This window comes from Heteronotia binoei, chromosome 19 (genome assembly GCF_032191835.1).
Source record: "Heteronotia binoei isolate CCM8104 ecotype False Entrance Well chromosome 19, APGP_CSIRO_Hbin_v1, whole genome shotgun sequence".
Taxonomy (NCBI): domain Eukaryota; kingdom Metazoa; phylum Chordata; class Lepidosauria; order Squamata; family Gekkonidae; genus Heteronotia; species Heteronotia binoei.
Window position 1 is genome coordinate 30,119,751 of NC_083241.1, and position 24,948 is coordinate 30,144,698.

At 47.7% G+C, this 24,948-nt stretch overlaps 2 protein-coding genes across 2 annotated transcripts in view; both read right to left on the bottom strand.

Moving 5' to 3' along the window:
• SNX1 (sorting nexin 1) overlaps positions 1–19,313 on the bottom strand; it is a 36,972-nt gene extending 17,659 nt beyond the window's left edge. The window contains exons 1-5 of the mRNA XM_060260286.1: positions 19,080–19,313; positions 14,267–14,369; positions 13,218–13,354; positions 12,111–12,177; positions 4,725–4,768 (exon numbers count right to left, since the gene is read on the bottom strand). Of these exons, the coding sequence (XP_060116269.1) occupies positions 4,725–4,768; positions 12,111–12,177; positions 13,218–13,354; positions 14,267–14,369; positions 19,080–19,199 (471 nt within the window). The 5' untranslated portion in view covers positions 19,200–19,313. The remainder of the gene's footprint in view (positions 1–4,724; positions 4,769–12,110; positions 12,178–13,217; positions 13,355–14,266; positions 14,370–19,079) is intronic.
• A 4,980-nt stretch (positions 19,314–24,293) lies between these two features.
• PATL2 (PAT1 homolog 2) overlaps positions 24,294–24,948 on the bottom strand; it is a 28,507-nt gene continuing 27,852 nt past the window's right edge. The window contains exon 19 of the mRNA XM_060260082.1: positions 24,294–24,684. The gene's annotated coding sequence lies outside the window, so the exon portion shown is untranslated. The remainder of the gene's footprint in view (positions 24,685–24,948) is intronic.

Consider the following 24,948-nt stretch of genomic DNA (forward strand, 5'->3'; position numbering starts at 1 on the left):
GCCACTGGCCTGATCCAACATGGCTTCTCTTATGTCCTTATGTGACGCAGAGTGTTGGACTGGAGGGGCCACTGGCCTGATCCAACAGGGCTTCTCTTATGTTCTTATGTGACCCAGAGTGTTGGACTGGATGGGCCACTGGCCTGATCCAACATGGCTTCTCTGATGTTCTTATGTGACACAGAGTGTTGGACTGGATGCGCCACTGGCCCGATCCAAGATGGCTTTTCTTACGTTCTTATGTTTCACAACATGGGTGTACTTGGGTGTGTTCAGGATTCAAAAGGTTACACAATGTGACAATACTGGGGTGTGCGTTTGGGTGTTCTCTTTCCTTGGAGCAGAAAACCTCAGCGCTACATCAAAACCTTTTTTTCCTTGTTTGCCAGGCCAAAAAACAGAGACAGCCCTAGTTCAGGAAACAAGCCCTAAAGCTTTTGTTTGTTTGTTTAATTAGGTTAGTATGCACTGATTCTTTGGACCCTGGCCCACAGACGTTTGCCAGCTGGCAAACAGAGGCAAGAGGTGGAGGGGAAAGGAAGCTGAAAATAGAAGCTGTCAATATCGGGGCAAACACAACAGGAACGCCGTGGCTGGGCTTGCTGAGGCTGCAAATCGATGAAAAGATTTTTAGGTCACCGCCCACCTTTCCCCTGGCCTAACAAAAAAGATTCAGTGCAGATGTTTTGAGAACACCAGTTTGGAAAATGCAAAGCTACACCCCAACAGAATTGGGAAACATAATCCTGAATACTTTTGTTTCCACATTAATGAAATTCATCAGATCTCGAACGGTAGGAAGCTGGGGAGGGGGGGCTTCACTCTCGATCCACCGATTAAGGACTCAGGTGTTTAGAGAAACAGTTTGGAAATGCCTTGTCCCTAAAAGATGATGATATTGGATTTATATCCCGCCCTTCACTCTGAGTCTCAGAGCGGCTCACAATCGTCTTTATCTTCCTCCCCCACAACAGACACCCTGTGAGGTGGGTGGGGCTGAGAGGTCTCTCACAGCAGCTGCCCTTTCAAGGACAACTCCTGCAAGAGCTGTGGCTGACCCAAGGCTATTCCAGCAGCTGCAAGCGGAGGAGTGGGGAATCAAACCCAGTTCTCCCAGATAAGAGCCCGCACTTAATTTCACCCATCATGCTGAAAGAGTCAATGAAAGCCAGCGTGGCGTAGCAGATAGAGGGCTGGACTAGGATCTCAGAGGGCCAGGTTCAAATCCCCACTTTGCCATGGAAGTCTGCTGGGTGACCCGTGGGCCAGCCACCCACTCTCAGCCTCACCTACCTCACAGGGGTGTTGTGAGGATGAAAGGAACGTAACAACCTCAGAAAAGCCGTCCTGCTGGATCAGACCAGTGGTCCATCTAGTCCAGCATCCCGTCTCACACGGTGGCCAACCAGTTCCTCTGGACGGCCAACAACTGGGCATAGAGGCCTGATGTTGCCTCCTGGCTCTGGGATTCAGAGGTTCAGGGCCTCTAAATGTGGAGGTTCCCCTCAAGGCACCATGGCTGGTAGCCACTAATAGACTTCTCCGCCATGAATCTATCCAATCCCCTTTTAAAGCAAACTCTGGCAGCAAATTCCACATTTCAATCCCTCTCTATGTAAAACAGGATGTCTTTTGTCTGTCCTGAACCTACTTGCCCATCAGCTTCATTGGATGCCCTTGAATTCTAATATTTGGGGAGAGAAAGAAAAAAATATCTTTATCCACTCTCTCCACCTCATGCATCATTTTATAAACCTCTATCATGTCCCCCCTTAGTCGCCTCTTTTCTAAATTAACAAATACCCCCACCCTACATCCTCGTGACACGCTTTTCTCCCTGGTGTGGCTTTTTATTTAACCAGGGAAGGGGATATTCAAAAGGGACGATTCCCAAGACAAGAATAGAAGAAGAGCCCTGCTGGATCAGAACAGTCCATCTAGTTCAGCCTCCTGTCTCGCCCAGTGGTCCAGCCAGCTTTTCTGGAAGGACAACAGGACATAGAAGACAAGGCCTTCCCCTCATGTTGCCTCCTGCCTCACGGATTCAGAGGTCCTGAATGTGGAGGTTCCCCTCAGCCCCCACAACTAGCAGCCACTGACAGACTTCTCCCCCTTTGAAGCCGTTTATGCCTGTGGCCATCACTACATCCTTAGGTGGCAAATTCCATTTTAATCACTCTCTTGCAAACAGTATTTCATTTTGTCCACCCTAAAGCAGGAGAGAAGAATTACCATAAACTAGGGGGTGGCCAAACCCAATGTCAGAGTCCCAAAGAAAAAAACATCAGATGTTTGAGAGCCACAAGACATGAATGTCTGATGATTGAGAGCTGGAAGGAAGGCAGGAAGGCAAATAGATGGGGAGAGGAGGTGGAAAGAAAGCAACTTTAACTTTAAATCCATTCTTTAAGCTGCTGGCTGGCTTGGCTTGGAGAAGTGATTTAAAGAGAGAAATGCCTTCTCCAATGGGGCGGTGGGGGCTTTGAGAGCCACACACAATATGTGGGAAAGAGCCACACGTGGCTCCCAAGCCACAGTTTGGCCACTCCTGAAATATACCAACTTAGGTCCCCCATTAAGGAGAAAGGTAGCCCAGAAATGAAATGAATTAGGGAGAAATGAGTTTCATAAAATTCAGTAATCTCTGCAAAATTTCCAATTTCCTTTATAACAGCCTATGGGGGGGGGAGCCAGACTCCTGCAATGCATCTTTCTAGGCCGCACTCTGCTGTATAAAATCCTGTAGCACACACCCCCCCCCCGGTCCACCCACCCCTTTGGTGGAGCCACATACCCTGGAGAAAGAGACAGACAGTCCTGTCTCAGGAATGTGCTGCCTTGAAGCAGAAAGAGTGCCTCTTATGCTCCTTCCTTCCTACAGGAAGCCAGAATCGATAGGCAAGGGACAGGAACAGAAGAAACCGACATTGTTTTTGCCCCTGTCCAAAAGAGCTGTGGCAGGATCGATTCAGCTAAGAGCGCATGAGGCACTATTGCTAAGAGGCCACCAGGAACCTCTTGCAACGCTCAGCAACGCGTCTCCGAGAGACCTCAAGGAACGCTCTGCAAGAGTCTCCCATCAGCCCTTCAGATGGGGGGAAGGAAGAGGGGGCAGCTCTTTTCCTTCGGCACAGATTGTAACCCGAGCCTAGCATCCAGGAACACTGCCCACGCACCAGGAAACCTCCCAAGATACAGGGTGATGATGAGAAAAAGCAAATACTGCACAAGGGCCTGGTGAAGGCGACAGATGAAATCTGAACAGCCGTTTTGAGGGAGGATTGCTCATGGGGGGGGGGGGAATTCAGTGACCCCCCCCCTCAAAAAACCCCCCCTCCTCCAGGGATTAGCTTCTTAGACTGTTCAAATGACAGCCAGCCAAAAATGCTACTGAAGTCTGTTTTTCTTCAATCATAAGAACTTAAGAGAAGCCATGTTGGATCAGGCCAATGGCCCATCCAGTCCTACACTCTGTGTCACACAGTGACCAAAAAAACCAAGTGCCATCAGGAGGTCCACCAGTGGGGTTAGAAGCCCTCCTACTGTGCCCCCCCCAAGCAGCAAGAATACAAAGCATCACAGCCCCAGAGAGAGAGTTCCAACAATATGCTGTGGCTAATAGCCACTGATGGACCTGGCTCTTGATCAGCTAAGATCAAGAGCCAGTTTGGTATAGCGGTTAAGTGCATGGACTCTCTTCTGGGAGAACTCAGATTGATTCCCCACTCCTCCACTTGCAGCTGTTGGAATGGCCTTGGGTCAGCCAGAGCTCTCACAGAGCTGTCCTTGAAAGGGCAGCTTTTGTCAGAGCTCTCTCAGCCCCACCCACCTCACAGGGTGTCGGGGGGGGGGAGGTAAAGGACATTGTGAGCCTCTCTGAGATTCAGAGTGGAGACCGGGATATAAATGCAATATCATCATCTTCATCGTCTCTACTAAAGAGCACTGCCAAGCACTTTAGAGAACCAGGACAACCAAAGGTTAGCCCTCAAGTACAGGCAAACTGCCAGATCTGGAGAGCAGAATTGGAAGAGTCTGAGAAAATCTCGTCAGATTTTGGAAACTGATCCGGGTTGGCCCTGGTTAGAACTTGGATGAGAAACCCCCGAGGAAGTTCAGGATCGCGACACAGAGGCAGGCAATGGCAAACCACTCTGAACATCTCTTGCCTTGAAAAACCTACAGGATTGCCACAAATCAGCCGCTATTTGATAGCGCTCTCCACCACCACTACCGCATAGCTCAAAAAGGTAAAGGTAGTTCCCTGTGCAAGCACCAGTCGTTTCCAACTCTGGGGTGACGTTGCTTTCACAACGTTTTCACGGCAGACTTTTTATGGGGTGGTTTGCCATTGCCTTCCCCAGTCATCTACACTTTCCTTCCAGCAAGCTGGGGACTCATTTGACCGACCTCGGAAGGATAGAAGGCTGAGCCCACCTTGAGCCCAGCTTCCGCCGGGATCGAACTGAGGTCGTGAGGAGATCTTAGGACTGCAGTACTGCAGCTTTACCACTCTGCGCCACGGGGCTCTTCACCGCATAGCTCAGGAAGACAATATTCCCAGAATACCCACAATTTCCAGGGTGAGATAATGCCCATAGGACGGCTAGACTTCTGCAGCTGGACTGGAGGGCTGACTCACAGGAAGCCAGTCTTCCGTCTGGCACTCACCAGGGCCTGCTCACTCCTTTGCCCTTCCCAGCATGACCCCAAAGCAGACATACCTGTGTAGATACCTTGTAGGCTACGTAGGCATTCATGCCGTCCCCTGCGGAAAGGAGAAAACATGGAGAAGGTTTCAATGCCGTTATGAGCAGGCTACGAAGCCAAAATGGTGGCAAAGGTCTCCTCCTAGTGGACAACAGCTGACACAAAGGAATGTGTTGGAACCGATTGGAGACCTCCTTTCCAGGAAGCTGGAGAGGCTCCTCAAGTACAATTTGATTTTTTTTTTGCCTGCCCTTCCTGCAGGAAAGCTCAGGGTGGGTTACAACACAAATAAAATAGTACAGAATAGCAGGGCCTTTTTTTTGTAGCAAGAACTCCTTTGCATATTAGGCCACACCCCTCTTATGTAGCCAATCCTCCAAGAGCTTACAGGGCTCTTTGTACAGGGACTACTGGAAGCTCCCGAAGGATTGGCGACATTAAGGGTGAGCTGCCTAATATGCAAAAGAGTTCCTGCTACCAAAAAAAAAAGGCCCCACATAACAGAAACAGAAAACGTAGTTAAAAGGTAAACGTAAAAGTCTACAGCGTTATAAAATACCAATTTGAAGCATTCCCAACCAATACTAAAACTTTTTGTGGCATCTGGTGTATGAATCTGAGTGTGGTAACAAGAGGTGGAAGAGTTCAGCGCGAAGGGGTGGTTGAGTATCAGCCTCGATGGACTAAAACAAGGCAGAGGAGGGGAGGCCACTGGAGAGGAGCTGCGGGCCCCTCGACCGTAGGCCTGGTGGAACATCCCTGCGGGACTGCATCAAATCCTCTGGGGACCGGATCTCGACTGAAAGAGCGTTCCACCCGGCTGGCACTGGAGTTGAAAAGGTTCTGGCTCTTGTTGAGGCCAGGCCGGGGATAACCAGCAGATGTTGATCAAAGGAGCACAAAGCCCTTCAAGGGACGTGTTGGGAGAGACAGTCCTGGAGATATGTCGCTCCCAGTCCGCAGAGAGTTTTAAATGTTAGAGCAGGGGTGGTCAAACTTGCTTCATGTAAGAGCCACAAAGAATAAATGTCAGATGTTTGAGAGCTGCAAGACACAAATATCAGAGGAGGGAGGGAGGGAGGGAGGGAGGGAGGAAGGAAAATAGATGGGAGGAGAGGTGGAAAGAAAGCAACTTTAAATGCATTCTCCAAGCTGCTTGCTGGCTTGGCGAAGTGATTTAAAGAGACAAATGCCTTCTCCAAGTTGGGCAGTGGGGGCTTCAAGAGCCGAGCAACGTGTGTGAAAAAGTCACATGTGGCTCCTGAGCCGTAATTTGGCCACCCCTGTGCTAGAATACACACCTCAGTCTGACAACAGGCAAAGATGACCGCATACCTTCAGCGTGTGTTTATTCCATGAGAACTTCAAGCTGCTGTGGCCGAAGGGACATACATGCAAGCCCAAAGAGAGACACGCTTCATTAACAAGTACACATAGAGAATGCCACTGATGTCAGATGCCTCCATCATGAACAGAAGAAGCTCTCCGATACTGAATCAGACCATTGGTCCATCAATGTCAATATTATCTACTCAGACTGGCAGTGACTCTTCTGGGTCTCAGGCAGAGGTCTTCTACTTTACCTACAACCCGATCCTAAATAAAGATGCTGGGGAATCAAACCTGGGACCTTTTGCCCTCAAAGCACAGGCTTTCATACTAAGTCACAATCCTTCCCAAAGCTCCTGCCCAACTTCTACAGATTTCCCAGGGAAAACCCACATAGATGTCACAGATTTTGGCCTGAAATGTAAGTCAAGAGGGAAAAGTAATTAGGCATTGTAGGGGAGGGCAAATAGATGGTATAGACCAAAGGTGGCCAAACTGTGGCTCGGGAGCCACATGTGGCTCTTTCACACATATTATGTGGCTCCCGGAAGTTAAGGAGGAATTCAGTGCAGACTTAATCTCAAGTCTTCCCTATGCTGGTTTTATGGGGACTGTTATTCCCAGCTTTTTTTCTTTAAAAAGTCTACTTCTAACATGGTCATGTTATATAGTGCATACATAGGTATTTTAACTTTCTATGCAAAGAAAGTATTAGGAGTTTTCATCAAGACGAGTGTGTAATATTTGTTCATGTCTTGCGGTTCTCAAATGACTGATGTGTATTCTCTGTGGCTCTTAGGCAAAGAAAGTTTGGCCAACCCTGGTATAGACAGTAAAGTAAGGATGCCCACTTGCCGCAACCAAAAGGGATGTAACCAGCTGGAAACGTGTGGAACTTTTGTTCATAACTGTTATTGGCCATTTCGGATATTGATGGGAAACTGTACGGACTGTTGCGACCTTAAGTGCTTTGTAAATTATTTCTTGGCATGATGTATCTTGTTGCATTACACTGATTACAAGTTGAATTGGTGTGCTACACAGTTGTTTTTTCTTGCTTGAATACACTGTTAACCATGTTTCTCTATATTGCTAATTTGTCAACCAAAAGCCTGGCAAAATAGCTCCATCTTGCAGGCCCTATGTAATGATAGTAAATCCGGTAGGGCCCGAATCTCCATGGGGAGCTGATTCCACCAAGTCGGGGCCAGGGACGAGAAAACCCTGCCCCTGGTTGAGGCAAGCCAGACGTCCTTTGGCCCAGAGGTGGCCAAAAGATGTTGGGTGGCTGATCGCAATAATCTCTGGGCTCATTGCAAAGGGAGCTGCATGGGATACCGAATCCCACACCTGCTGCAATCTTGCAGAATTTCATCACAACGCTTTTGGAAAACACGCCCCGCCCTAACCTTCAACCGGCTGAGCTGCTTGAAGCATCGTTTCCCCCCAAATCTGCATGCATAATAAGAAGCAGGATGTAAATCTAAAGCAGGGATGTCGAACTCATTTCTTATGATGGCCGTATCTGACATAAATGAGACCTTGTTGGGCCGGGCTATGTCGGGCTGGGCCATGTATGTAGATGTTTAAGATTAGGTAGGTTTGTAAACTTTATAAAGGACACAGGCAAACACAATTAAAGATTTTTTTAACAAAAAAAACATACAACATGCTTAAAACACTAGCACTCAGTCTTAAAGGTGCTTTCTTTGTATTTCTCCCACGGGATCCGGGGAACTGGGCAAAGGAAGCTCTGGATCTTTCCCTCCCCAGAGGACCAGGAGCCTCAGCCAATAGAAGGAAGGAAAACTTGGCTCAGAAGAAGAAGAAGATATTGGATTTATATCCCGCTCTCCACTCCGAAGAGTCTCAGAGCGGCTCACAATCTCCTCTACCTTCCTCCCCCACAACAGACACCCTGTGAGGTGGGTGGGGCTGGAGAGGGCTCTCACAGCAGCTGCCCTTTCAAGGACAACCTCTGCCAGAGCTATGGCTGACCCAAGGCCATTCCAGCAGCTGCAAGTGGAGGAGTGGGGAATCAAACCTGGTTCTCCCAGATAAGAGTCCGCACACTTAACCACTACACCAAACTGGCTCAGCAGCTCTGCTGTGTGGTTGAGAGAGCCTGGCAAAACAAGCTCTGCCTCCCCGCCCTTCTTCCCCAAGGGAGGAGCCTCAGCCAATGAAGAAAATAGAGGTTTTGCTCTGTAGCTCCTGTGCGATTGAGCAAACTGTGATGTAGAAGGAAGCAAGAGAGGGAGAAGGAAGATGACAGCCAGTTGCTGGGGGGGGGGGGGCTAATAGAAGCCCTCCGGGGGCCTGATTCGACCCCCAGGCCGCGTGTTTGATATCCCTGATCTAAAGTAAACCTAAAAGAGCAGGCTGAACAGCTTGTCTGCTCTGAACAGTGAATCAGTTTAAGATCGAGGCAGCTAAATAAGCGTCGCCATCGTCAAGAAGATTCTGAGCAGTGCTGTGACTCAGGGGCCCAGCCAGTTGCTAACTGCGTGATGCCGTCACAAAGGCATGCCAAATTTTGGACTGCATCTAAGAACAACAAACAACAACAATGCTTGGGATAGAACAGGGTTCTTCAAGAGAGCTCCAGCTTGCTTAAAAAAAAACAAACACCTCTCAATATTACAAAGCCGGATGACTCAAAAGACTGAAGGAAGACTCTTATGATAAAAGATAACAGAGTGGGCATTGTGGTCACTTAATGTTGTGAAGTTTCAGATGGGTAGCCATAGTTGCTTGCAACAGAAGAGCAAGGTTCGAATCCAGCATCACCTTGAAGGCTGACAAGATTTTGAGGGGATAAGCTTTCAAGAGACTTGACTCTCGAAAAGTTTATCCCCTGGATATCTTGTTGGCCTTCAGAGTGCTGCTGGACTTCCAGTGTTGCAAACAAAACAGGTCACAATCGTGTGCCCTAGAGAAACCACTGGGAGCACTTGGCCTGGAATCACAGATTTGTACCACTCCTCCGAAGGTTTCCCAACTAAACAGTTCAAGTGGAAGGGTTGGGCAAACTGACTAGCTATGGGGCCTTTCACTGGTGATTCACTAACGGCAAACATTGGTTGTCCCCTTCTATCAAGTCACACCTAATTGCGAGGTGGGGGGAGAATGGATGGTACAAGAGATCTTCCTTCTAGAAATCCCAGCTGCACACACTCCAGGATGCTAATGGCTGGAAGCTCAAACAATAGCAGCTCTTGTGCAGCGCCGGGTCCTCCCAGAAGTTCCTACAGACGTGAGCGAAGGATAATTAGCAGCCTGTTGTACTGCTACGATCGGGGAGAGCTCTCCACATCTGCCCGAGTTGAACAAGTGAGTGGTTGTTATGGCACCGAAGGCAGCTGAGAAGCCGGCTGCGAGAAGGCCAAAACTGTACACAGCTTGCGATGCGGAATACAGAGAAGCCTTAAGCAAGCAGTGTGATATTCCCCAGGTGTGCAGCTGCTGCTGCACAACCTCCTTTTCTGTATCGACAGCTGCAATTGAGGCAGGAATTCTCAGAAGCACAAAGTCCTGCTGCAGCTGCTATTTCACCGGAGGACAACAGCGTTTCGAATGCATCCAATGTCTGCACCTCAGCTTGTTTCCCCGGCACACGCTGAATAATCCGGCATCCTGTCTGGCGACGGGAAGAATCGCCGCTATCCTGACCTGCATCTCTGCCCCCTTCAGCTTCCAACTGGGTGCAGGCGTGTAGCGAAGCACGGGGATGAAGGACACCGCTGCAAAGAGCAGCCACTCCCTCCTTCCGGCAAATACAAATTTAGTACTAAGGACTTCAAAAGATTGAGTGTTTCAAGGCAAAAATCTGACCCTCTTAAAAGATGTACTGAAAACACAGAGGAGGAGGTTCGGTCCCTCCCTCTACTTGGCCTCCCAGACTTCAGTAAAAAGGTAAAGGTTAGTCCCCTGTGCAAGCACCAGTCGTTTCCGACTTTGGGGTGACGTTGCTTTCACAACGTTTTCACGGCAGACTTTTTTACGGGGTGGTTTGCCATTGCCTTCCCCAGTCATCTACGCTTTCCCCCCAGCAAGCTGGGGACTCATTTTATCAACCTCGGAAGGATGGAAGGCTGAATCAACCTTGAGCTGGCTACCTGAGCCCAGCTTCTGCTGGGATTGAACTCAAGTCGTGAGCAGAGCTTAGGACAGCAGTACTGCAGTTTTACCACTCTGTGCCATGGGGCTCTTTGGACTTCAGTAGGCAGATGTATTCAGCACTAAACAACTCGAACTTCTGCACAAAGATGACTGTATCCCACTTTAAGGGGAGTTTTGTCCACTCTACTAACAAAACAGTTTTCCACTTATGACGCCTTTCCAGTCTGCTTTTCTTTAAGGAATCCAAGTTTTAGAAGTTAGAATCCCCAGACCTCTTTCTGAAAATCACCCCGGAAGAGTGTCAGAGCCTTCTCTGTGTGTCCTTAATTGTGCTTGAGCTAGACTGGACGCATCAGCAGGCAGAAGAAAGGAGCAAAGCACTGCACTGCTAAAAGCGTGTTGCAGAGGACTGCCTTAACACGTGCCCAGCGGTCCAGCTACCGCCGTCTAAATGGCCACTGCAGGCCTGATTTCAACAGGATGCCATGGACACGAACAACTCAGGCAAGACCGCACACACCTGGTGTCCAGTTTAAAATGCACTGCAATGCATGCAACATTAACATGGCTGACTGCCAGCACTGTGAATCTCTGACATGCTAAAGCATGGGGTGGCCAAACAGCGGTTCGGGAGCCGCGTGTGGCTCTTTCACACACATTGTGTGGCTCTGGAAGCCCCCACCACCCTGTTGGCCAGCTTGGAGAAGATAGCTGTCTCTTTAAATCACTTCTCCAAGTCAAGAAAGCGAGCAGCTTGGAGAATGCATTTAAAATTTATTTACCTTAAATTTCTATCCCGCCCTGTCTGCAAGCGGACTCAGAGCAGCTAACAGTCAGTTCAGACGTTTACACTTTGCTCTCTTTCTACCTCTCCCTTCCTCCCCCCCATCTATTTCTTTCCTCCTTACTTTCAATTTTTCCTTCCTCCCTTCCCTCCTTTTGGCTCTCAAACATCTGACATTTATTTTAGATGGCTCTTACGTTAAGCAAGTTTAGCCACCCCGTGCAAGAAGTTGTATTGGTTCATTATTTGTAATTAGATTCAACCGAGGTGTCTGTGTACAATCAAAATAAAATCTGAACACAGAGGTTGGTTCCATAACAGATCACAGAGCCATAGAAGAGGATAACTTTCCCCTTGGAAAACGTGCTTAGCATCTGTTCAAGGGGGGGGGGGGGTAGGCTGTGGCTCAGTGGCAGAGTATCTGCTTGGTACGCAGAAAGTCCCAGGTTCAATCCCTGGCATCTCCAGTTAAAAGATCTGGCAGCAGGTGATGTGAAAAGACCTCTGTCTGAGACCCAGGGAATGGCTGCCAGTCTGAGTAGACAATATAGACTTTGATAGACCAAGGGTCTGATTCAGTGTAAGGCAGCTTCATGTGAACTGTGCTCTAAAAGAAAAGGGAAGGCATTTGTATTCCTTGCCAAGGGCACTGCGTAACTATCTTTCTAGCCAGAGGCCCTTTAAGGCTTCCTCTTATCCAGGATGAACATCCACATCAAACATGGACACACGCAGAAAGTGGTTCAAAGGCCTGGATTACGGCCATTATGGTAGCAAAACCTTGTTCCCAAAAAAGTGCACTAACAACCACTTTGCAAGTCACTGTCAGTCTAGCATTAGCAACTGCAGTTCTTCCCGGCAGTGTTTAGTAACCGTAAAAATCCCACCAAAAAAAGCTTCATGTTCCTGAACCGTGTCTTGACTCCTCTGCTCAGGTAAGCAGCAGCAAATAAGCCTTTCAAAGAGACCTAGGGCATTCAACATTTATGAGACCATGGATCCGTTCCCTCTTCCTTCGGCATTGCCTGTGCAGATCTGAATACCATCAATAAAGACAACACTTCGAGCTTCCAGGCCAACGCAAGACTAGCAGTAGACAAACACCCACGCAACTTCTCCCTTCCCAGTTGTGTCCACTCGCTCCTCCTCCTCCAACAAGACTCACCAATTTTCTCTGGATCGCTCACTCCCACTGTGAGCTCAAACTGGTCTTCTTGCTCTTCTTCTTCCAGCTAGAAGAAGAAGACATACACTTGGGTCACAGTTAATCTAGAGACCTCTGGCAGGTCTTGTACAGAACACTGAGTTTTGCATTCAAGAGTTCGATTACAAATCTGACAGGCAAAAGGAGACGGGGGTACGAAGGACACCACTGCACAGAGCAGCCACTCCCTCCTTCCAGCAAATACAAATTTAGTACTAAGGGCTTCAAAAGATTGAGTGTTTCCAGGAATGGCTCGAGGCAAAACTGCGCCCTAGGCAGGGCACCCTGCCCCCTCCGAAAGCAGCGGGGAGCAGCCACACGCCTTCGCCACAGAGCGCGCTGTGACACTGCCCTAGCTCTGTCCTGCGTCTGATGCAGCCAACAGAGTGATGGGCAGCCCTGTGGTGGGCTCTGCAGCTCAGGTACATGGCCCCCCCCAGCTGCTTTCACAGGTATTTCCCTTGCCACAGAGGCGAGGGCGGGTGGGAGGGTGATTCCAGTGCCCTCTTGAGGCTCACACCGGCACCCCTGCCAGGGCCACGCCCCAGGCAGCCGCCTGGTTTGCCTAGTCCAAGGGCCAGCCCTGAGTGTTTCAAAGCAAAGTCTGACCCTCTTAAAAATGTACTGAAAACACAGAAGAGGAGGTTTGGTCACCTGGTCTCCTGGACTTCATACTGAGATGCAATCACAGCTAAACAACTCAAACTTTTGGCGCTAAGATGACTGTATCTCACTTTAAGGGGAGTTTTGTCCACTCTACTAACAAAACAGTTTTCTACTTATGATGTCTTTCTGGCCTGCTTTTCCTTACGGAAGCAAGTTTTAGAAGTTAGAATCCCTGGACCTCTTTCTGAAGATCACCCTGGAAATGTGGCAGAGCCTTCTCTGGGTGTCCTTAATAGTGCTTGAGCTAGACTGGATACATCAGCAGGCCGAAGGAAGGAGCAAAGCAAGGCCCAGTTTTGCAGGTTGCAGAAGGGGAGACGGTCTCCAGCTCCCACAAATCGCCCTTCACTGTCCCTCAGTAGGTACGGTAAACAATTCCATATGCAGCACAGAAGCAGTTACCTCCTCATAGGTTTGGGGCTGGTGTTCGGAAGACGAATTGGCTGTTCTCTCTAGAGAAGGGGTAGGGCTAAACACAGGAGTCGTCTCCTTCTTCTGGTTGTTCTGTGTGCTATCCAGAGACAGCTCCACGGTGGCATCTACAAGGGGATATGACCATAGAGTTATTTTCTGTTGGAAGAGGAGGAGATATTGGATTTATACCTTGCCTTCCTCTCTGAATCTCAAAGCCTCAGAGCGGCTTACAATCTCCTTCACCTTTCTCCCCCACAACAGACACCCTATGAGGTGGGTGGGGCTGACAGAGCTCTCCCAGAAGCTGCCCTTTTAAGAACAACTCCTACAAGAGCTATGGCTGACCCAAGGCCATTCCAGAAGCTGTAAGTCAAGGAGCGGGGAATCAGACCTGGTTCTCCCAGATAAGAGTCCGCACACTTAACCACTGCACCAAACTGGCTCCTCAGTTAGTAATTCTAACTAAGGAAACTACTAGAAGTCAATCGATCTAAATACCAGGATTTCAGGCAAATACCTCTACTGTGTTCCAAATGCTAGCGTGAACTTTCTGCCTGCTAGTGACTGGCTGTGCTTGAATTGCGTGATCACTTAAAGTACATGATCACTTTAGATACCTCAGAGCCCTGTGCTTCATATCTCAAAATCAAAAGACTCTTCTGCTGAAACCTATTTCTTGAAATACTAAAACTCTCAAACAAGAAAGCACCTTAACCAAGAAGGGCATGCACTTAAACGGAATTGTTCAGGAGGGCAATTTTAGAAAGTAAATAGGATTCTAACTTTAATGCCTGAACGTTTCAGACAGTTTTCATTTATTCTTGCATTGCTCGTCCCATGCATCGCGCTGTCCTAGCTTTTAAAATATTATTGTTTTTGAGGCATCATTGTCTCATTCGGTAATTTGCTCCAGGTCTTAATTAAATGGACTGTTTACTATGAAGAAAACACGTGTCCCCTTTTTCCCTTGGGCAACCAAAGAATCTGTAGCAGAGCTGTCTTTCTTCACACCTAACAGTTGTGAACGTAAAACATACCTGCAAATAAATCCTGATCGTCTTGGTCTTCGTGGACACCGTTAGTTGTGGAACCGTTTCTTACTGGTTCGGCGGGCTCCTTCTTCAGAGACATCGGTTTACTCTAGAAGTTCAGACAAGAGTACCTGCATAAATTGCAGAGTTTAATCCAGGGGTCCCCAACCCCTGGGCCATGGACCGGTCCCGGTCTGTGGCCTGTTAGCAACCGGTTCGTGAGCTGTAGAATTATTTCATTATATATTACAACCAGCATTCTCTCAAGCTGAGCTAGCTCACACGTCTTTAGCCTCTGCCTCCCACATTTTTGTCTTAGATGAGGAAAAATGCCCCCAGAGCAAACTGATTTCTACATTAGCTCACAACTTTCATGCCAGTCGCTCACGAAGTAGAATTTTTTGCTCACAAGACTCCACAGCCTGCAGGGAGCATTGACCACAATGTAATAATAGAAATGAAGTGCACAATTGTATTATCTCAAAACCATCGCCTTCCCCTCCCCAGTCCGCGGAAAAATTGTCTGCCACGAAACCGCTCCCTGGTCCCAAAAAGGTTGGGGACCGCTGGTAATCCATCACTGAAATTCATGCTCCGGAGGCCGTGAAACAGCCTCAACTACACCGTTCAGTCGCAGAGATGCCGCCGGCTGGACACAGCTCTATCCAACGTGAAGGTAATGCTCGTATTAGGAACAGGAAGTCAACCCCCTGAGACGTAAGTCAAGCTCAAAGGCCTTCTTGGTTCATTTCTTATGATATGTTTCTTTTCAGCCGCCTTGGAGAACAAATCAACCTCGCTTTTCTTGGCAGGGTAACTGCAGGTGCCCGTGCAATTTCATGCCATTGGCCACTCTTGTGTTTGACTTATAAAGACCCCATTTGTTTCCCCGACAGCTTTCTGAAGACACAATGCTCTGGCGCCCGGAGACAGCACCGGCATTGTTTGCATAGCTGAGCTGGCCATTTCAAAGGGTAGCAGGAACAGTGTCACGGACCCAAGAGGTGCCACGGACAGACAGCCGCCTGAGTTGCCTTTTCACAAGAGCAAAGAGTGGTGGGATCCAGCTTTGCTGAAAGCAGACAGAGGCACTGAAGGTTCCGGTTGCCTGTAGAGCTTTGTTTCTTAAGAAGCTGGGCCATGAAGGCCCGGGAGAACAGATCTCTATTCAAAAGACAGCCCTGTGGGTTTTTGCATGCTCCATGAACCCAGTTCTGTGAAGCTGCAGCTAAAGAACAAAACCCTTCTATTTAAGCCAAAGTGCGAGGTAAAACATAACCCTATCAAGAAAAGAGATTACACTGTCCCAAACAGAAGTTGAGAAAAAATATGAACTTTTCAAAGAATTTGTCAGACCAATTGTAGTTTGTCAAGCCAACTGTAGTTACGGTTTTATACAGAGAGATTCACCAGCACTGCACATAATGAAGCCAGTCTCCTACCAGCATTATGGGAGAGGCTAAGCAGGGTTGGTGCAACTTCTGCAATAATTATGCAACCTCCTACTCCCAAGCATCAGAATTGTTTTGCTTATGCAGTCTCTTATGAAGCCAGTTTCAGCGAACAGCTCTTTCCTCTCAAAAGGACATTTTTTTCTCTAGAAAAGGTAAAGAGTTACATTCTATTCTCAATTGATGAGCTGCCCCACGGGTGTTTCAACAACAAGGCCAACCTATATGAAAAAGTGAGCATGCGCACAAAAGCTTATACCTAGAATATAACTTCGTTGGTCTTCAAGGTGCCACCGGACTCATACTTTGTTCTGCTGCTTCGACCAACATGACTACCCACATGGATCTATCCCAGGGGCGGCTAAACTTGCTTAATGTAAGAGTCACACAGAATAAACGTCCGATGTTTGAGAGCCACAAGACATGAATGTCAGATGTTTGAGCGCCTTAAGAAGAAGATATTGGATTTTTATCTGGGAGAACCGGGTTTGATTCCCCACTCCTCCACTTGCACCTGCTGGAATGGCCTTGGGTCAGCCGTAGCTCGGGCAGAGGTTGTCCTTGAAAGGGCAGCTGCTGTGAGAGCCCTATCCAGCCCCACCCACCCTGTGAGGTGGAGGAAGGTAAAGGAGATTGTGAGCCGCTCTGAGACTCTTTGGAGTGGAGGGCAGGAGAGAGTCCGCACACTTCACCACTACACCAAACCGGCTGGAAGGAAGGAAGGAAGGAAGGAAGGAAGGAAGGAAGGAAGGAAGGAAGGAAGGAAGGAAGGAAGGAAGGAAGGAAGGAAGCAAGCCAAATAGATGGGGGGAGAGGTGGAAAGAAAGCAACTTTAATTTTAAATGCATTCTCCAAGCTGCTGGCTGATTTGACTAGGCAAAGTTATTTAAAAAGACAAATGCCTTCTCCAAGCCAGCCTATGGGGTGGTGAGGGCTTTGAGACACACACAATATGTGTGAAAGAGCCACATGTGGCTCCCGAGCCACAGTTTGGCCACCCCTGATCTATCCTATGGACTGTGAGGTAGTAATAGAGATATTAGCTCAGTTCTGACATCATGCAAAACTATGGCTTAATTAGACTGACTTCAATTTAGTGGTGTGAATCAAAATCAGACAGTCACACTAACAGAATATGTCAAACCTGCCTCTGAAACCGCAGTGCAAAACTTATTAACCACCATTATTCTTAACTATGGTTTCATAGAATATACAAATGTGGACACAGTGGTGGATTCCTGGGCACTGCCTTCTATATAAATCATGTTTAAGATACCAAGTGAGTCTCTGCAAAATGAAGAGCAAAGGTGATAAAGAAGCCAGTGTTTGCAGTCAAACCACATCTGACTGATCATCTGAGAGCCAAATTCTGGTCACACTTAAATTAAGGAACGGTTTCAAGTTAGGTCTGAAACAAGACATTACTAGGAAAAGAGCAGCACTTGTAGGAAGCCAGGTTGATGGATTACAGAACCATCCTTCATACTCCAGGAAGCCCTTCAATGCCGACTACCATGTTGGCCAAAGGTTCACTGGAATTTTTAAAAATTATTTGAGAAATCTTACAGAGCATAAAAGTAGTACACAAAATGTAATAAAATAAAGACACGCAGAATACATAATGGGCAGGCGGCAGGATAACTTCAGAGGTTAACTCACATTAATTTCTGTTCGCAAGAATGAGTGACTTATGTCCTTTCGCACAAGTGAGGCTCAGTAGGCAGATCATAGTTGAGTGAGGAAAAGACCACTGTCTTCAGAATAGAAGAATGCTACAAGTAAGTGGTTAATTATTAATAGGGCCATCATAACAAATGCTCAGCTCCTTTCCTAGTCAATGGCACTTGAAATTTTAAAAAGTCTTGTAATACTTTCAAGACTAACAAACTTATACTCTGACCTGGACAGCCCAGGCAAGCCCAATCCCATCAGATCTTGGGATGCTAAAAAAGAGTTGAGAGTGGTTAGGACTTGGATGGGAGACTGTCCTTGAAATACCCAATCAGGAGGCGGTGGCAGGCTTATTCAGCCAACTCACTGAACAGGCCTCCAGTAGGGGTCAGTCATCAGAGGTCAACATGACTTCCAAATGCAGGCACCCACCCCAAAATAAAATAAAGACTAACAAACTTATAAGACAGGATGGCCAAACTGTAGCTCAGGAGCCACATGTGGCTCTTCTACACATATTTTGTGGTTCTTGAAGCCCCGACCACCTTGTTGGCCAACGTGAAGGCATTTCTCTCTTTAAATCAACTCACCAAGCCATCCAGTGGCTTGGAGAGTTGATTTAAAGTTGAAGTTGCTTTCTTTCCACCACTCCCTCCCCATCTGTCTTCCTTCCTTTCTCCAACATCTGATGCTCATGTCTTGTGGGTCTCAAACATCTGATGTTTATTCTATGTGGCTCTCATGTTAAGCAAGTTTGGCCACACCTGTTATAGGGCATCAGAGCTTATTACTCAGAACTCACAATGAAAGATGCATGAAGTGGACTATGTACCTCCATAAGTTTGATTCAGGTGGGTAGCTGTGTTGGTTCGAAGCAGAAGGTTTTGGGGCACATGATAGCTTATACCTTGAACAAAACTTCGCTGGTCTTAAAAGGTGCCACTGAACTCAATCTTTGTTCTGCCCTATAAGTTTAGTAAGCTTTAAAAACAAATTTAAAATCTTGTGGCACCTTTAGAAAAGAAACAACACACCCACAAAAAAGGCTGACTTTTTGGTCTGCTGCAGCCCCAGCGTTCCCCAACTTGTGGGTCTCCTACAAAAACTAAGTTCCAAAACCTGCAAAGATCCAGGCTTTTACAGTTCTATCAATTTGTGCAAGTTCTGTTCTTTCAAAGTAGGTCATCGCACCAAATGCTCACAGGTCACGATGCCAAGAAAGTTGGGAAATGGTACTGCAGCCAAAACAAACTATAGAATTACTTTTAGAACAAAAAACCTCGGCACCCACTCCCTTTAAAGTTCCAGCATCAGCTTGCAAACAAAGAAGGGGGGGGGGAAGGGAGCACAACTTTTTAATCTAAGCCTCAACACTTCCACAACATGCTTTCTGGAAGGAGAGAGAAAGAAAAAAGGACGTGGATCAGAGTAGGTTTTCAAGCCAACCAAGCAGCTAAAGGCTAAACAAACTGAAATTAAAAAAAAGTTCTCAATAACTTCAAAGGGGCTTGCTCCAGAATATTCGGAACTTGAAAAGGTACCTCAGAGGAGCGCCCTCCCGCCCCCGACCAGAGCGAGCAAACAGAGACACAACAAGCCCCCTCCCTGATTAGCCCCACCTCCAGTCACCGACCAGAGAGAGCAAACAGAGACACAACAAGCCCCCTCCCTGCTCAGCCCCACCCCCTGTCACTCACAGCACTGCCGGTGAAAATGTCCTCCCCATCCGAGTCGCTTTCCGCCGAGGGGGCGCTGGCCACCTCCGCGCCGGGGAAGGGCGGAGGGAGCCGGTCTGTCGGGGAGCCGCCCGACGCCATGGCCACGGCCACTCGGTTGCCGAGGACGACCACTTCCGGCTCCCCCACTGCCCCCGCCGGAAGCGACACCAAGCTGGCTTTTGCAGGATCCTCGTTGCCCACAGCGCAAGGGAAGAGAGGGGCGGGGCTGCGCGCGGCGTTTAACGCCAGCTTCAGGCTCCGCCCCCGTGCCCGGGGAGAGAAAACTTCAGGCCTGGGCGGGGCTTAGCATGCAAATCGAGAGGGCGGGAGGAGGCAAGCGATTGGCCGAGAAAGAGAGCGAGCGCGTGGCCTTTCCCACCTCCCAATTTCAACCTAAGTGACTGACTGCTTGGGCTGGTGCTGGACAGTGGCCCCTCTAGCCCAGCGTCCTCTTTCGTACCAGGTGGCCTGGAGGACCGTGCAACAGGTCACAGAAGCCAAGCTTCCACCCTTACCTTAGTACTGGTAGAACAAAGCAGAATTCAAGTGTCACCTTTAAAACCAACAAAGTTTTATTCAGGTCTTATTTATTGTTGGTCTTAATGGTGCAACTTGACCCCTACTTTGTTCTATTGCTTCAGACCAACACGGCTGCCCACTTGGATCTACCTTACTACTGGTATTCAGCAGTTAATGAGCTGGAGATTCCCCTTCCTCAGTAGGGCTAGCACTAGCAACCATTCTGGACACATCCCCCCAGGAATGTCTTGGAGTTTTTAAGGCAAGAAATGTTCAGAGGCGGTTTGCCATTGCCTGCCTCTGCATAGCAACCCTGGATGTCCTCAGTGGTCTCCCCTCCAAGTACTAACCAGGGCTGACTCTGCTGAGCTCCCAAAATCTGACAAAATTAGGCCAGCCTTTGGCTAGCCAGGTCAGACTATCATCCAGGAACGTGTCCCATTTGAAGCCATCCCTGCATCAAATCCCATGACTTCACTGCTTCAGCCAGTTTGATGTAGTGGTTAAGTGCATGGACTCTTATCTGGTAGAACCAGGTTTGATTCCCCACTCCTCCACTTACAGCTGCTCGAATTGCCTTGGATCAGCCATAGCTATCGCTGGAGCTGTCCTTGAAAGGGCAGCTTCTGGGGGAGCCCTCTCAGCCCCACCCACTTCACAGGGTGTCTGTTGTGGGGGGAGAAGATACAGGAGATTGTAAGCTGCTCTGAGTCTCTGATGCAGAGAGAAGGGTGGGGTATAAATCTGCAGTCTTCTGCCCATCAGCTGCACCTGAGTGCTAGTGTTACGCAAGAGGGTGAAAAAGTTTCCTCTCTATGCACAGCTTTTGAGTCTGTCCTGTCCTTCGCTTAAGTCACTTCCTCTTGTCATTAAGAAGTCTCGGGTGCTTAAACGTGTCTTCAAAGGAAAGGTGCTGCAACCTTCTGAGTTCCCTCATCCCTGCTGCTTTTTTTTTGACCTTGGCATCAAAAAGGTCAGAAATTTTAAATGTTTGACAGGTGGGGAGCAAAGGAAATTTCAGCCCATGCCTGTCTGTATGACAATTCTTCTTCCTTTTTGTATCTTAAGCCTCAAAAAGTTTACCTTTGTCATTTGTTCCACCGTTTGCTATTTTTCTCGCAGTGTTGCTATCTTAACTTATGCAAGCAACAAAGACAAAACTTTAAGTTATAATTTTAGTGCTAGACTGCTGTCAATTTTTTTTTTTAAGCGCAAGCAATTTAACCCTCATCAGCATTGGCTCCAGGGCACAACTTCGTGCTTGGATGTAATATTTATTTGGACAGGGCTTAGTGACAGAAGAGTCCTGGCTTGCGGCTTATCCAACTCCAAGGCAAAATTGGCCGAGGGCTTGTTTGCTTGGGCTGCCAAAGGAATTGCTTATGATGAGGAAATTCTGAGCCCTTTCAGAAAGGAAGATTATTCTACGCCTTGAGGGGATGCTGCTGTAGTTAATGGCAAGCAACTTACTAAGGGCAAAAAACACAGACAGGTACCAAGTACAGACCAAAGGTCCCTTACTTTGAGGTTAGGCTACTAAATGCTACAATTAGGGTTGCCAGTCCCCAGGTGGGTAAGGCAAAAATAGGAAAACACTGTGCAATTTACAAAGCAAGAATAAATGCAACCATTCTGTGATGTTCCAATGAACTGGAAGCATAAGAGTGGTTGCGTTTATTCTTGCTTTGAAAATTGCACAGTGTTTTTCTATTTTTGCCTTACCAATTGTTACACTGTGGTTTCCTGTTTGCCTAAATCCACAGGCGGGGGCAGGGAATCCCCTAGTTTGTAGGCTCTCCCCCCACTTCAGGATCATCAGAAAGCGGGGGGGGGGGAGGGAAATGTCTGCTGGGCACTCTATTATTCCCTATGGAGACAGATTCCCATAGGGTATAGTAGAGAATTGATTGGCAAGTATCTGGGGCTCTGTGGGGGCTGTTTTTTGAGATAGAGGCATCAAATTTACAGCATAGCATCCGATGCCTCTCCTCAAAGCACCCTCCAAGTTACAAAAAAGATTGGATCGCAGGATCCAATTCTATGAGCCCCCAAAGAAGGTGCCCCTATCCTTTATTATTTCCAAGGTGGGAAGGCATTTAAAAGGTGTGCGGTCCCTTTAAATATGACGATCAGAACTCCCTTTGGAGTTCAATTATGCTTGTCACAGCCTTGATCTTGGCTCCATCCCCAAAGTCCCCAGATATTTCTTAAATTGGACTTGGCAACCCTACTCGTCAGAAGTAAAAAAATCATCAACCTCTAACCCCAACTGGTTAAGTTTGGACATAAGAACTGCTGACCAGGATGAAATTTATGGGTCTCTTTTCATACAATCAAGAAGGCTGTTGGGATCTGTTCTAAAGTGAATTTTGAGCCAGAATTTAAACACTGCAATTGAGGCTTTTGTCTCCCCCAAAGACTGACCCACTTCAGAGCAGAGCGCAAAGCAGGACACACATTTTGGCATACCAAGAATTTGTCTAAAGAATGAGGCTTGAATGCCCTCCACTTTCCTGGTAAACGCTGAGATCCATATAGGGATACCAGAGAATTTGGGCTAGCGTTTTGGCTTTGAACACCTTAATTGCTGCTGGAACTAATTGGTTGCCCCTTGCAAAGAAAAACTGTTTAATTTGAGCAACCGAACATTTAGTTGACGGTGTTGTTACGATGTGAAACCCAGCTTAACTTGTGATTAAAAGTGATCCCCAAGTATTTAAAAAATTTTGTTTGCTCAATCGTTGAGTTGCAAATAAACCATCTCTGTGGGAGCCAGCAATTTGCAAAGACAACTACTTTAGATTTGGCATAATTGATAGTGAATTACAATTACAGTAGTCATAGAAGGCATTCAAATACCTTTGCAGGTCCACACGTGCAAGAGAGGATGGTAGTATCATCGGCATAAAGTAATAAGGGGGCCGCTCGGCCTGCTAGTTTAGGCGGATGACCATTAATAGGGTTCAAAAATTGTACCAGGTCAGTTAAAAATAAATTAAAAAGATGCGGGGCCATGTTGTTCAGTTGCGCAGTCGAGTCCGACTCTTTGCAACCTCACGGACCAAGTCACACCAGGCCCTCCTGTCTTCCACCATCCTCCGAAGTCTGCTCAAATACGAGTTAGTTTCTACCTTACCTGGAGGATTAGTTAAGAGGTTCTAAAGTTTGCTTACAGAAGACACCGGGGGAAAAAATGGGGATGGGATTATTCTATGTGGCTCTTACTCTGCCAACAGTGTTCCCATGTCAAGACTCACAGACACTGCAGACCTAAGGGCATATGTGTCCTAGAACTCAACCCTATCAAATTCAAAAGGGATTTACTTCCTAGGATGGGGCAGACTAGGCCAATCTCATGATGCCTTGGAAGCTAAACAGGGTCGGCCCTGGTTAGTACTTGGCTGGGAGACCACTGAGGAGATTCAGGGTCACTGCACAGAGGTCGGCAATAGCAAACCTCCTCTGAACATTTCTTGCCTCAAAAACCCTGGGGGGTCACCATAAGGTGACCATGACTTGACAGCAATTCCCACCACCACCAAGTGTCTTTAGGATTGCACTCTAACCCCAACCACCGATACTCTGCCATTTTGGATCAGTCAGCAGTTCATCATTTTACCTACTACAAGTCTGGACCTACGCCTTGTAGTACATCCGGCCTTCGCTCAAAAAGTAGCTATTCGGAGCAGCCCTTATTGCAAAAGGGTTGTTTATACGGGAAGCCACTTTGCACTAAAGTGACAACGACAGGCAAGTAGAGATAGGTCTTTCTCAAGTTCTCAAGACTGTTTACTTGGGGTGCTTTGCATGCAAAGCACATGCTCCACGGCTGAGTCATGTCTCCTCCCTGACTTTACTCCAAAAGAAGGTGTTGTCATGATACTGAAGGTCAGGGAGCCCAAAGCAAGTCAGCCAGGCCTGAACAGAAAGCAGCGATAGTGTGCCTTACCACCCAAGACACCAGAAGCTGAGGGTCAGCTGCGCTCTCGAAACAGACTACAGGAATTACGAATAGGCCTGTAAGCCAGTGTAGTTTCTCCCCCTCTCCCAAGCTGGATCACAAGGTCATTGCTTCCCACAGTCTTTCTGCTGCTGGATCTAGTCGGACAGGTTCGGAAAAAATGCAAGACTTGCTTACTACAGGCATGAATGGGATGGATGGTGCACACGCCGACAGCAATAATAATCCTCCTTTCAAACCGCTTGAAGGAAAGAGAGGGCAGGGCTGCCAGCCTCCAGGTGGAGCGTGGAGATGTCCCGCTTTTACAACTGACCTCCAGCAGGCAGAGATCAGCTCCCCTGGAGAAAAATGGCTGCTTTGAAGGGTGGACTTTGTGGCATTGTACCATGCTGAGGCTCCTGCCTTCCCCAAGCTCCACCCTCTCCCAGCTCCGCCTCCAAAATCTCGAGGTATTTCCTAGGACTGTGGGAAAAAGGAGCCAGATTCAGAGGACAAGAAGTAGTTGACAGCAAGAGCCTTCATGGATGCGTCTACGTTTGCCAAGCCAAGTCTCTTATCAGTCTGCTGTCGAGCTCACAGCGCTGGACTCTGGCTATCAGGAGTCCCGCTGCCTTCAGGGAATTACAGATAACAATGCAGCGCTACATGCAGTTAGCTATTTAAGATGGCGTACGACGCCCACCACCCCTCCAATATTAAGATTCCAAAGTAGCTTCTGGTATTTGCTTTTATTTTATTAAGTGCTGTATATATACAAAGCCCCAAACACAAAGAATTTGCCCTCCCTTCCCACACCCAATGGCCATAATTTACACTGTACAGGTCAGCTGTTTGTCCACCAGCTCTGGCAGTTAAGTGTGTGTCGCGTGGTCTGCTGCCCAGATTGTCTATTGATAAACCAGCATAGAGCGCTTTAAGTGGGAAAAGAAATTAAACCCTAGGAAGAAAAGGTTGTGAAGTTAAATTATGCATCCCATTTGATAAGTGGCCACTGTATTTCAGTTCTCATGGTAAAGGGAGATGTCGCTACCGGTAGGAGTCCCACGCTGCTGCAGGGAATCTGCTCCAAGAATCCCAGAAGTTTTGGGCAACCATTTAGATCATCTGCAGCAATAAAAAGGCAAGTTAGATTTCAGTCCAGCAGCACCTTACAGATCAACAAGAGTTTCAAGGCATAACTTCAGAGAGTCCAAGCTCCTTTTATCAGATCCAGTAGAACAGAAATAGAGACCTAAGTTACACACACACACGTTCACAGAGCTATAATGGCATAATGAGACTGAAGTCCTTTTATAGTCACAAGGTGGGAGGGGTGTTTGCGAAGGGCGCAGAAACACAATGTATATTGTAATCAGCTTGATTAGAGGC